Consider the following 13,488-nt stretch of genomic DNA (forward strand, 5'->3'; position numbering starts at 1 on the left):
AACGGGGACCAACAGTGCCCCTGAACAATTTTCCCTCATTGGTCCTTGGACCCCTCAAATCTCTTCTGATGAAGATGGCCTTGCCTGGGAACTCTGCTGGCTCCATCAACTAATTATGGGACGAGGCTGTGCCAGCAGGTCTGGGGGCAGGAGAACAGGGCTAATCAAGCCCCCCAGGGAACACTGGAGGACTTGCCCAGCCTTCGAAGAACTCTAGCGGTTTCTGGATCTAGCCCACTCTGGCGGTAAGCATGATGCGACTTCTGCCACTTCTGTTGGGACTTTGGGGGCCAGGTGGCTACTTGTTCCTTTCAGGGGATTGTCAGGAGGTCGCCACTCTCACTGTGAAATATCAAGTGTCAGAGGAAGTACCGTCCGGCACAGTGATAGGGAAGCTGTCTCAGGAACTGGGCCGGGAGGAGAGGTCTGGGCGAGCAGGGGCTGCCTTCCAGGTCTTGCAGCTGCCTCAGGCACTCCCCATCCAGGTGGACTCCAAGGACGGCCTGCTCAGCACGGGGAGGCGGCTGGACCGGGAGCAGCTTTGCCGGCAGCAGGACCCCTGCCTGGTTTCCTTTGATGTGCTTGCCACAGGGGATTTGGCTCTCATCCACGTGGAGATCCAGGTGCTGGACATCAACGACCACCAGCCTCAGTTTCCCAAAGGTGAGCAGGAGCTGGAAATCTCTGAGAGCGCCTCCCTGCGCACCCGGATCCCCCTGGACAGAGCTCTGGACCCAGACACTGGCCCCAACACTCTGCACTCCTACACCCTGTCTCCCAGCGAGCATTTTGCCCTGGATGTCATTGTGGGGCCCGATGAGACCAAACACGCGGAACTCGTGGTGGTGAAGGAGCTGGACCGGGAAATCCACTCATTTTTTGATCTGGTGTTAACTGCCTATGACAGTGGGAACCCCCCCAAGTCAGGCACCAGCTTGGTCAAGGTCAATGTCCTGGACTCCAATGACAATAGCCCTGTGTTTGCTGAGAGCTCGCTGGCACTGGAAATCCAAGAAGACGCTGCCCCTGGTACTCTCCTCATAAACTTGACTGCCACAGACCCTGATCAAGGCCCCAACGGGGAGGTGGAATACTTCCTCAGTAAGCACGTGCCTCCAGAGGTGCTGGACACCTTCAGTATTGATGCCAAGACAGGCCAGGTGATTCTGCGTCAACCCCTAGACTATGAGAAGAATCCTGCCTACGAGGTGGATGTCCAGGCAAGGGACCTGGGTCCCAATCCCATCCCGGCCCACTGCAAAATTCTCATCAAGGTTCTGGATGTCAATGACAACACCCCAAACATCCACATCACGTGGGCCTCCCAACCATCCCTGGTGTCCGAAGCTCTTCCCAAGGACAGTTTCATTGCTCTCATCATGGCAAATGACCTAGACTCAGGAAACAACGGCCTGGTCCACTGTTGGCTGAGCCAAGAGCTGGGCCACTTCAGGCTGAAGAGGACCAATGGCAACACATACATGCTGCTAACCAATGCCACGCTGGACAGGGAGCAGTGGCCGCAATACACCCTCACTCTTTTGGCCCAAGACCAAGGACCCCAGCCCTTATCAGTCAAGAAACAGCTCAGCATTCAGATCGGTGATGCCAACGACAACGCACCTGTGTTTGAGAAAAGCAGGTACCAGGTCTCCACTCGGGAAAACAACCTACCCTCTCTTCACCTCATTACCATCAAGGCCCATGATGCAGATCTGGGCGTTAATGGGAAAATCTCATACCACATCCAGGACTCCCCAGTTTCTCACTTGGTAGCTATTGACTCAGACACAGGCGAGGTCACCGCTCAGAGGTCACTGGACTATGAACAGATGGCCGGCTTCGAGTTCCTGGTGATCGCAGAGGACAGGGGGCAGCCCCAGCTTGCATCCAGTGTCTCTGTGTGGGTCAGCCTGCTGGATGCCAATGATAATGCCCCAGAGGTGATTCACCCCATGCTCAGCGATGGGAAAGCCAGTCTCTCGGTGCTTGTAAATGCCTCCACAGGTCACCTGCTGGTGCCCATTGAAACCCCCAATGGCATGGGTCCAGCAGGCACTGACATGCCACCACAGGCCACCCCCAGCTCCCGGCCATTCCTTTTGGTGACGATTGTAGCAAGAGATGCAGACTCGGGGGCAAATGGAGAGCTCCTCTACAGCATTCAGAGTGGGAACGAAGCCGGTCTCTTTGTCCTCAGCCCCCACCTGGGGCAGCTGTTCATCAACATCACCAATGCCAGCAGCCTCACTGGGAGTGAGTGGGAGCTGGAGATCGTGGTGGAAGACCGGGGCAGCCCCTCCTTACAGACCCGGGCCCTGTTGAGGGTCTTCTTCGTCACCAGTGTGGACCACTTGAGGGACTCAGCCCGTGAGCCTGGGGCTCTGAGCACATCGGTGCTCACGGTGATTTGCCTGGTCGTACTGCTGGCCATCTCCGGGTTGATCTTGGCTCTGATTATGTCCATTTGCCGGACGGAGAAGAAGGACAACAGGGCCTACAACTGTCGGGAGGCCGAGTCCACCTACCGTCACCAGCCCAAGAGGCCCCAGAAACACATCCAGAAGGCGGACATCCACCTCGTGCCTGTGCTCAGGGGCCAGGTGGATGAGCCTGGCGAAGCTGGGCAGCCCCCCAAGCACGTGGGCAAGGAAGCGATGATGGAAGCAGGCTGGGACCCCTGCCTGCAGGCCCCCTTTCATCTCACACCGACCCTGTACAGGACTCTGCGTAACCAAGGTAACCAGGGAACGCTGGCCGAGAGCCGAGAGGTGCTGCAGGACACTGTCAACCTCCTTTTCAACCATCCCAGGCAGAGGAATGCCTCCCGGGAGAACCTGAACCTTCCCGAGCCCCAACCTGCGACGGGCCAGCCCCGCTCAAGGCCCCTGAAGGTTGCGGGCAGCCCCACAGGGAGGGTGCCTGGGGACCAGGGCAGTAAGGAGGCCCCGCTGAGCCCGCCGGCCTCCTCTGCAACCCTGAGGCGGCAGCGGAATCTCCATGGCAAAGTAGCCCCTGAGAAAGAGTCAGGCCCCCGTCAGATCCTGCGGAGCCTGGTCCGGCTGTCTGTGGCTGCCTTTGCGGAGCGGAACCCCGTAGAGGAGCTCACTGTGGATTCGCCTCCTGTTCAGGTACCTCGGTGTGGGCAGCTCCCTCTCTTGTCAGCCCCCCTCACCCCCCCACAACAGCATCAGACCCCATTACCCTCACATTCTTCACATTCATTCCTCAGGCTCACCACGTACTTTAGGATGCATTGGGTGCAGTGGTTCAGGGCACAGCTCTGGGGTCAACAGAATTTAGCTGTGTGATCCTGGACAAATAACTTACTGTCTCTGAGCCTTAGTTTCCTTATCTATAAAATAGGGATGACAGTAAGAGCATCTGCCTTGCAGAATAGTCCTAAGGATTTGGTCAGTTAATTCCTATATGAGCACTCACTTAGAGTGCCTTGTGCAAGTAGACACATAGCAAAGGTAGTGATTGAGAGTACAAGCTTTGGAGCAAGGCTGCCCAGGTTCAAATTCTGGCTCCACCTCTTCCAAGCTGTGAACCACAGGGAAGTCACTCAGCTTCTCTGTTGAAGTTGCCCAAGTTAACAGCACCCATCTCCCAAGTTTGCTTGAAGGTAATAAAGTGAACGTGCTTAAAGCCTCTAGAATAGCGTCTGGCGCGTAGTCAGCACTCAGAAAATGATTATGATGATTTCTGCAAAGCTCTTCTCCATTTCACCTGCCCTCATCTCACCTGGGCAACCTCCGGGTGAAGCAAGCCGGCATAGGCATCGTTGCCCCCAGGCTCAGGGGCTGCATTTGACCTGCCTGAGACCCCAGAGCTTGCCAGCTAGGCCTATGGGATAGGACAGTGGAAACAACCTTGGAACTTGGGAGTTAGGCAGATCTAGGTTCCAGTTTCAGCACAGCCACTTTAGGAGCTGGGCAACATTAACATCTGAGGCTTATTTTCTTCATCTATAAAACGGGGATTGTGATGCCAAACTTAGCTGGGTCTACCTCCCAGGGGGTTGAGAATTAAATGGGATGATGAATGGCTGTGTCCAGTGACCTAGGATTTACTGGACACACCTGGGAAAGCTTTTTCCGGGACGGTGTCTGATCTCACACCCGTATCAACTCCTCTGAACCCCAGATCATTTTCCCTGTGCCAGGCTGCCCGCCCAAGGCACACTTCTGTCATGAGCCAGGCTATCAGCTCATGTTTCCTGCGGAGCAAGGACACAGCTTCCTTCCCCCACCCCTTCCCCAGGAAGCCACCTCGAGAGGGCCCAGCTGCTCTCTCAGGAGTCCTGCCCTGGGCTCTGTGCAGCCCCAGAAGTTGCCCAGAGCCATGCATTCATTCATTTGTTCATTCATTCATTCACCCATTCATTCATCAAATGCTTATTGAATGAGCTCTTTGTGCCAAACACTGTGCTGGTGGTTGGCAAACAGAGAGAGCAGATAGCAAGCCCTGTGGGTGACCCCACTGGGGTGAAAGAGAGGAGGGTACCAAGTTGGGATCAAGTTGAGGGTAAGAGGCAGCTTGCCTAATGCTTGTCTTTCCGGTAGCACAGTGCCACAGTGGAGTCAGACCCCAGTTCAAAGTCCAACCCTGCCTCTAATTGCTGTGTAGCCCCTGTGAGCCTCAGGTGCCACATCTGTAAAGTGGATATAATGGTATCTCTTTCCTTGGGTTACTGAAGAATGACATGAGATTATATACCACTGGACAGTTATTAAGTGCTTATCATAAGATCTATTCCTAAGTAATTTATAGACTTTCACTCATTTAATCCTCATAGCCACAACCAGCACATGACCTGAGTCTCATTTTTATTCCCCTTTTTTTTTTTTTTTTTTACTGCTGAGGAAACTGAGGGTCAGAATGCTTAAGTAATTCCTCAAGGCCACACAGATGGGAAGCGGAACAGGGGCAGATTTAGGACTTGAACCCAAGTCTGACTCCAGAGTCTGGACTCTAACTGTGAAATGACAGCCTGAATGACAGCATACAACTTAGGGTTTGGCACTCAGGGAGTTTCCCTGAAGTAGCAGCTGTCACTCGAAAACAGGGTGGCAGGTGCTTGTAGGAGGGTTTCTGGGCCTGAGCCAGGAGGTGGGAACTGCCCTGAGGCAGGCAATGGGACCCTGGCCCTCCCACATCACAGTGAAACCCCAGTCCTGGCCACCTCCCCTTCCAACTCTCCTCTGAGGTTGGCATTTTCTGTCTTGAGCTGCCCAGAGGGCAGAGGGACCCTCTCAGGGAAGAGGGGGGCTGGGCCCAGTTGGGAGGCAGAGGCAGCATTTCTAGGAGGAACAACCCAAACCCCTTGACTCTGCAGAGCATTTCAAACTTTCAAACCACCTAATTAATCCTGACAACCCTGTAAAGAAGTCTGGGTGGTATTTTTAGATCCACCTTAGAGATGAGGAAACTGAGGTCTGAGTATGTCTAAAAACCTGCCTGACATCACACAGCAAGCTAGAAACGCCCTTGACTTGGTCTGTTGCCTTCTCCCTCACTAGGGCCTGTGGGGCCTCACCCTGACGTCTCACCCACCCCTGCCCCATTCACCAGCCTTTCTGAAACGCCACCGTCTCCTCTGGCCTTTCAGCTTGAGCATCTTCTGACCGAAACTCCCTTCCTCCCTCACCCTGGCCCTCACCCTCTCTCCACTTGCCAAGCCCCTGTGGAACCTCCGGGTCTCAGCAGAGGCGCCTGGCATGTAGTATGAACTCAGAAAACATATGTTGAAATAAGTGAATTACTTCCCCCTGTATCCACAGCCCCACCCCGTAACTCCCTCCTTGCTGCAAGCTGGGTGAGGGGCCTTCCTCTGCTCCACTTGACCTCCATCGTTTCTCACCCCTGGTGCAACCCCCCATAGCAGCTGCTGTGTCCTGTCTCCCCTGACTGTCCTCCCTGGCAGACTGGGAACTCCCTGAGGGCAGAGACTGGGCCTTGTTCTCATTCTTACCCCGCCAGCAAGCACTCGGCGTGGCACAAACAAGCTCTCATTAAATACTTGTCGAGCGAATGAAAGGATGAATAAACGAATGATTCAAAGACACCCTTCTGCCTTCTGTACAACATAGTCTTACATCTGGCCCGCCAACAATGGCTCAGTCTTTGAACATCACTGAAGCGGGGGAAATAACACTTTACAATAATCCTTATCGAGGTTATAATACATTTATAGTCAGGACATGCCCTTTTCACCCCCGTCCCACAGCTTCCAACGGGAGCAGGTCTCCTGGGGGAATGAGAGTTGGGGGACAGGCCCAGAGGGTTCTCATTCTCTCTCTCAGACTCCCAGGTCCCGGGAATTTGTAGTTGACACATGGCCAAGCAGGGAACCTGTCTGCACACATCCCTGCCTCCGTCACCATCACCGTTCACCATCCCCCATCCGATCCACGAACATCTGAAGCTGGAGGAAAGACTATAAAAAGAAAGCGCCGGCATTGAGGGAAACATCCGGTGAGGAAGTGTGCTGGGTCGGAATTGTGTGGAGTCAACAGATTTTTCCTGTCTTGTAGCAAATCTCCCAGCTGCTGTCCTTGCTGCATCAGGGCCAATTCCAGCCCAAACCAAACCACCGGGGAAATAAGTACTTGGCCAAGCCCGGCGGCAGCAGGTAAGCTGCACGTAGCCCCCACTGGCTTCTCAAGCCCCCCACCAGCCTGCCCTCACCCTTGCAGCCTCTGTGCCTTGAGGAAGGGTGAGCACATCCCAGACGCTGCTCCCCTGGGAGACTGCAGCGAACAGCATCCATTCCCCCACCCAGGCATCCTGGTCCTGGAGCAACTGTATTAATAGTATTTACAGGACCCGAGTCCCTAAGGAAGTGACTTCATCCCTGAGGCCCTGATTATCTATCTGTTCCCTGATTACAGAGGTGCTGGGCTATGAACTTTAAATCTGTAACGTTTAGCTCTTTCTCTTGACCCTTAAACATAATATGAAGGCTCCTGGCTAAGGATGTGGGTGTGTGGGTGTGTTCCTTTGGGCCGTCCTAGAATTAAAGAGACCTCAAGAGGACATCTAATTTAACTCCCTCTTGCTACAGATGGAGAAACTGAGGCTCTAAGTAGTTTGATCCAACCCAGCTATGTAAACTTGAGCAAATCAAGCCTCAGGGATGCAGTTTCTCATCCATGAAACAGAGGTCACCACACTTCCTTGTAGTGATGGGGTAAGGATTTAATGATCACACGCATTCTAAGCCCATGGCCCAGTGCCTGGCACATGGGAGGTACACAAACAATGCTAAGTCCTTTCCCCTTAAAGTGACTTTGCTCAAGGTCCAATAGCCAGTGAGTGGCAAAGCTGGGACCAGCTCTCAGGACACTGACTTCCGGTTCAGTGCTCTTGCTGTGACAACTTACAGTCTTTTTTTTGTTGTTTTTTTTTTGCAAAGATAGCTAGAAATAGTGTAGAGTAGCGGTGAGCACACACATTCCAGAGTCATATCAGCCCGGATTTGAATTCTTACTTAATTTGTGGGGACCTTGGGCAAGCTACCTAATCTTTACAAATCTTGGTTTTCTCATTTGTAAAATGAGGACAACAAGAGAACACCTTACAGACGTGAAAGGTTTGATGAGAAGGTAAATATACCTTGCAAAGCATATGTCTGACTCAGAGTAATTGCTCAATAAACATTAGTTGTTGCCATTACTTGCAAACTTGCTACCCCTGCCTAGGAGCAGAAATGGCCACAGAAAAAAAGCAGCAAGGACCCCCAGGCCTTAAAGGGAGCTTTTCCAGATGCTGGGATGAGGCGCCAGGCCTGTCCCCACCATGCTAAGGTAGTCCCAGGAACTGGCCTCCCCCAGGTGATAGAGAGGGTCTTTGGGAGGGAGGGGTCAGGGAGACAGCAAGAGACACCATAGTAGATTCTGAGTAGCTTTCGGATGCCTCACCTCTGCTGCATCCTCTATTGACCTGCTCTTCTGGTCTGGGATTTAGCCTCAAATAGGGAGGAAGGAACATTCAGTCACTCAGTCCACAAAGTATTTATTAAGCACCTACTATGTGCCAAGTCCTATTCTGAGCACTGGTGAGAGAGCAGGGGATGAGACAGACAAATATCCCTGCCCTCACTGGAGCTCATACTCAGATAGAGGGATGGAGGGGTGGAAGGATGACTGCATTAGATCACCCAAAGTTTACTAAACTCCTATTCCATGCCAGGTAATGAGAAGCAATGGAGGGACAATGGTGAGTAATATCGGGGCATTCATAGTCACTTCTGTTTGCTGACTGCTTACAACACTGTGCTAAGCTCTTTACATGCAACACCTCATTTTACCCCCATAACGCCCATGAGGTGGGTGTTATTTATTACTCCCATTTTACAGATGAGGAAGCAGACTCAGAGTAGGCAGGAGGGCTGGGATCAAGTAACCCAGATTGGTCTGACTCTGAAGGCTGGGCTGTGGACCCACTTCCCTCTGTGGATGAATGAATGCTGGCATGAATAGAAGACTATTCATGAGCAGGAATGAATGAAACTATGTGTGAATTTCCTCACTCGCGGACTGTGTTGGCTCCCTTTGCAGGAGTGCAATCCCAGACACAGATGGCCCAGGTGCCAGGGCCGGTGGCCAGGCAGAACCAGATCAGGAGGAAGGGCCCTTGGACCCTGAGGAGGACCTCTCTGTGAAGCAGCTGCTAGAAGAAGAGCTGTCGAACCTGCTGGACCCCTACACAGGTAGGGACTCCCCAGGGTCACCCCGACCCCGCTTCTGCCCCCATGGTACCCTCCTGTGCCCAGGCTTCAGAGTTCTGCTCCAATCCACTGCAGGAGTCAGCCATTCTATTTCTGGAGACTATCAGCAAAATTTTTTCACTTCCCCTGGAGCTTCAGATCTTCATTTGTTTAAAGATCAGATTCTACTCTGATCATTCATTTAAAAAAATCATCATAAGAATAGTGAACAGTTACTGAGCTCTTGGTGTGTGCCAGGTACCAAGGAAGCATCTTATATACATTATCTCAGTTAAGCTTCCAAACAGTCTTTTCAGGTAGATATTATGAGCTCCAATTTAGAGATCAGCAAACTGAGGCTCAGAGAAGTAATACAGCCTGCCCTGAGTCACTTCAATGATTGAAGGGAAGCCATCCTGAGCCCACCTACCATCAGGGGACCTCTCTCTACCTCCTAAACCACTCATCTGCATTTCTTTGATGTCTTTAAATACCCTTTTACCCTGAGAATTCAAGAATCTGCCAGCTCCCTCCGCCCCCGCATCAGTCAGCCCCCTTCAGGTAACACACAGTAAGTCCAACCTACGCTGATTTTCTGTTTCTGTAGTTAATAATCTGCTCTTCATCTGGACATATTCTGTGCGCTGAAGGCATGACAGGGACTTCCCTTTCCTTGGTTAAAAAAATAGATAGCTAACTTTTATTGAGTGCTTTCTATGTGCTAGTCCCTGTTCTAATTGCCTCATGAGAAAATCTTCTGAGATAGGGACTATTCGTTATCCCCATTTCATAAAGGAAAAAAACTGAGGGGCCAGGGTGTTCAGTAATTTTCCCAAGGTTGTGCAGCCAATGGTTATTAACCCAGGCAGTGTGGCTCTAAATTAAAATTAAGTAAAAGGAAATCTAATTAAAATCAAGTAAAATGAAAAATTCAGTTCCTCAGTCATATCAGCCACATTTCCGGAGCTCAGTAGCTACGTGTGGCTAACGGATATTGCTTGGGACAGCACAAATCTACAGAGTTTTACAGGACAGCACTGTCTAGAATGCAGAGCTGTGAGGTCCAATAGAGTAGCCACTGGCCACATGTGAAAATGGCTAGTACCAATTGAGATGTGATAGAAGTATAAAACACACTCCAGATTTTGAAGACTTAGTATGAAAAAGAATGTAAAATATCTCATTAATAATTTTAAAAATATTGATTATGTGATAAAATGATATTAAATATAAAAAAACTTTTACAAATTAATTTCACCTTCTCTTTCTACTTTTTAAATGTGGCTACTAGAAAATTTCAGACGACCTCAGTGCCTTGCATTATATGTGTGCACCAGCTCTGCGCTGGAACCTGTGGGCTCAGTTCCCATGTGGTCCTGCTTCCCCACAGCACAGAGGGCAAAGAACACAGGGAGATGGTAACAAGTGGTGTGACGAAGAGCGCAGCAGGGGTAGAAGTGCCTGCGCTGCTCACAGGGCTGGACTGTGATGAGGCTACTGGGGAATGTGCCTGACACTGGGGTCTTGGCTGCATCAGATAAAAGCCCCACCTGAGGATGTGATGATGACCATATTTTACCGTTGCGTGAGCTCACTGAATGCTTACAGCCACCTGACAAGATAAGTGCTACTATTTCACCACTTTGTGAGCGAAAAAGGAGGCTCAGAGAGGTTAAGCAAGTTTTTCAAGGTCACAATGCTCATAAGCTGCAAAGTTAGGAAATCAAATCCAGGTCTGCCCAGTGCCCACCTGCCGCGGAGTGAATTCATCATCACATTTCAGCCATTCTCCTACACTCCACTGATTTTCTCATTCCAAGCTTCATTCCTTCCAAAGCTCTCTGACCCTTGTGCAAGGAAAAGCCTGATTCTGTAACACCAAAAGAGTTCTAAACTTATTACCCCAGAGTCTCAGGGAACTTAGGTTTACATTCCCCAAATGTCCAGGGTTAATATTTATGTCCATTCAATCATTCAATAAACGTTCACTAAGCCCCAGGCGTGGGCTGGACCAGTCGGGAAGGGGCGTGACCCTGCCTCACAGCCTGCACAGCCCCACACTGTGAAGGCAAGACCGAGACTCATTTATCAATAGAAACAGCATTTACTGTATTTTGCAATAACTTTTCAAAATCACAAAAGTAATATTTGGTTAATATAGACAAACGTAGATAAACAAAAAGAGAATAAATCATTTCTGCCCAGGGGTAATTTCAGTTAACACTATGACGCGCCCCTTTCAGTCTTTCATTCTACGCACAGATTTTAAAGCAGGGTACCTTAAGCAAATATTAAATACATGTTAAAGCAGATGTTGTGCTTTTTTTTTTTTTTTAAAGACACACATTCTTAACCACAAGGCCTATAATTTCTTCCCTCTGGCTTGGCCTCTATCATTGGGCCTGGAACTAGTTTTCTGAGACAGGATTTTCTGTTGAAGAGATGGGAAAAGGAGAAGTGTGATGGTGGGATTTGGGGCCTGGGGGACACTTTTTCACCGCCCGGGCCCTTCCCTGGGACAGCTCTTAGGCAGCCAGCCCCTTCACACGGTTTCCTGCAGCTTGAGAGGGGAAGGTTGAGGAGTTGAGAGCATGGGGCCAGGAGGCAACAGTACAGACCTTAGTAGGCCTGGGAAACCAGAGCCACCTAGCATCCAGGGGGAGGAAGGGCCAGCTCTTCAGAGAGTGGGTGCAGTGGTGTAGTGACAGGAGGCTTCCAAGTCATCAGACCTGGGGGTCAAATCTGGGCTTGGTTGCCTAGTAGCTGTGTGACAACTTCTTGGAACTTCAGTTTCCTCATCCATAAAATACTCTTGACTTCAAAGGTTTGTGTGGAGGTTAAATGAGATAATTATGTAAATTGCCTAGCACAGAAGTACTTAATAAGTGGTCGCTATTATTACGAATAGGAACCGAAGGCAGCGCCAAGCCAGGAACTCCAGCAATGGCTAAAAACGGGGATTCCCCCACCCCCACCCCCGGCATCCTCAGCTAGTGGTGTCCTGAGGGAGTGAACATCCTGGCTGTACAGGGCTGGATGAAGGACACCTAAACCTGAAACAGCCCCACGGACCGGGAGATGCTTTAGAAACGGGCCATTTCTAATTCTAGGCCTTCCTCCTCCCCCTGCCGCGTCCTCACTCAGCTCACGCGCGGACATCAGTCGCTGCCTTCCTGCCCGGAGCGCTTCCCTGTCAGGGCCTCTTCCTTCCCGCCCACCTCCGGCCGCCCCATCGGTCCCCTCCATTTCCCTTTCCTCCTTTGTCCGGCGCCCCGCCCTGCCCACGACCCCACCCCCGCCCGCCATGGGCTCCGCCCTCACCGCGTCCCTTCCGCCCCTTGCAGGCCTGGCCCTGGACCGGCTGAGCGTCCCCGATCCGGCCTGGATGGCAAGACTCTCTCTGCCCCTCGCCACCAACTACCGTGACAACGTGTTCTCCCCGGACGCTGCGACCTCGGAGGAGCCCAGGACCTTCCAGACGTTCGGCAAGGCGCCGGGGCCCGAGCTGAGCCCGACGGGCACGCGGCTGGCCAGCACCTTCCTGTCGGAGATGAGCTCACTGTTGGAGATGCTGCTGGAGCAGCGCCCCGCCGTGCCGGTGGAGGCCGCCTCCGAGGTGCTGCGGCGGCTCTCAGTCTGCGGAAGGACCCTGAGTCTAGACCTAGCCACCAGCGGGGCCTCGGGCTCGGAAGGCCCTGGGGGCCGATCTGGAAAGAAGGGGGCCGAGGGCAGGACCAGCAGCGGCGGCAGCAGCAGGGACCTGTGGATCCAGGAACCAGGGGCCCCGGGAGATGTTAGGAAGCCCAGGCCCTGAGGACTCTGGGACAGGAGGTGGTTTCTCTAATCTTTGAACTCACTGACCAGAGGTGGCCTGAGAACTTAAGGTGACCAGTGCTGCCCCACAGAGGAGGCAGGAGCCCCAGGACAAACAGCGGGCTGACCAAAGCAACCCCTTGTTAGGGGCTGGCTCTGCCTGTGGATTTTTTGGAGGAGGAAGACAGTTGGCCGCTGAGATAAGTGTTTGCTGGCAAAACACATGTAAGAGCACAGAGGGTTCATCCTCCTGCAGAGCGGATGCCAAGGAGTGTCACAAGCAGGAAAGGATGGCCTGGGTGCACACTGGAGGGTGTGGGGGGCTGGATCCTGGGGCACCAGGCAAAGCTCTCTGACCTACTAATAAAGGAAAAGCAGTGGCTCGTTATCCTGTTTGCACCTGTCGAGAGGGAGGATGGAAGAATAGAGTGAAGGTTCTTTGTCATCCAGTCCCTGGCCAGAGGGTCATGCGGGGCCTGGACAGGAGGGTGCATAGTGTTAGGCAGGCAATGATGGACATGGGTACTCTTGACCCCTGCTCCTCTGCTGCTGCTACATTATCAAATAATCCGATTCTCAGCTGGAAAATTAAGGCTAAGAAAAGCATGACTATAGAGCATTAACACAAGCCAGACACAAGTCTTTACAATAGGATTTCATTTCATTTCTCCACAGCCCTAGGAGGGCAGGTGTTATTATCCCCATTTCACAGACAAAGCCATGAGACTTGGAGAGGCTGAGGGTCTTGCCCAAGATCAAGCAGAGAGAGGAGGCAGAACCAGGAATTGGAACTAGGCTTGTCCAACACCAAAACCCATGCCCTCGACCTTGACACTAGACTGCCAGCCAAGGAAAGGAAAGGAAGAGCCCCCATAGGTGAGCTTTTGCCAGTAGCAGACTTGCCTGAGATCCCCTCAAGAAACACAGTTGAAAAGAACATTTCCAAAGCCACTCAGGCCTTC

General features: G+C 52.0%; 1 protein-coding gene across 1 annotated transcript; it reads left to right on the plus strand.

The window, feature by feature from the left end:
- Positions 1 to 251: 251 nt before the first annotated feature.
- Positions 252 to 12,832, plus strand: PCDH12 (protocadherin 12; the record flags this gene model as incomplete). The annotated part of the gene is made up of 4 exons (XM_082834872.1): positions 252 to 3,131; positions 6,540 to 6,637; positions 8,565 to 8,716; positions 12,058 to 12,832. 4 exons carry the CDS (start codon positions 252 to 254, stop codon positions 12,525 to 12,527), a joined length of 3,600 nt encoding a protein of 1,199 aa, XP_082690998.1. The 3' UTR covers positions 12,528 to 12,832.
- Between the last annotated feature and the right edge of the window lie 656 nt (positions 12,833 to 13,488).

This window comes from Leucopleurus acutus (assembly GCF_964270905.1).
Source record: "Leucopleurus acutus genome assembly, chromosome: 3".
NCBI lineage: Eukaryota > Metazoa > Chordata > Mammalia > Artiodactyla > Delphinidae > Leucopleurus > Leucopleurus acutus.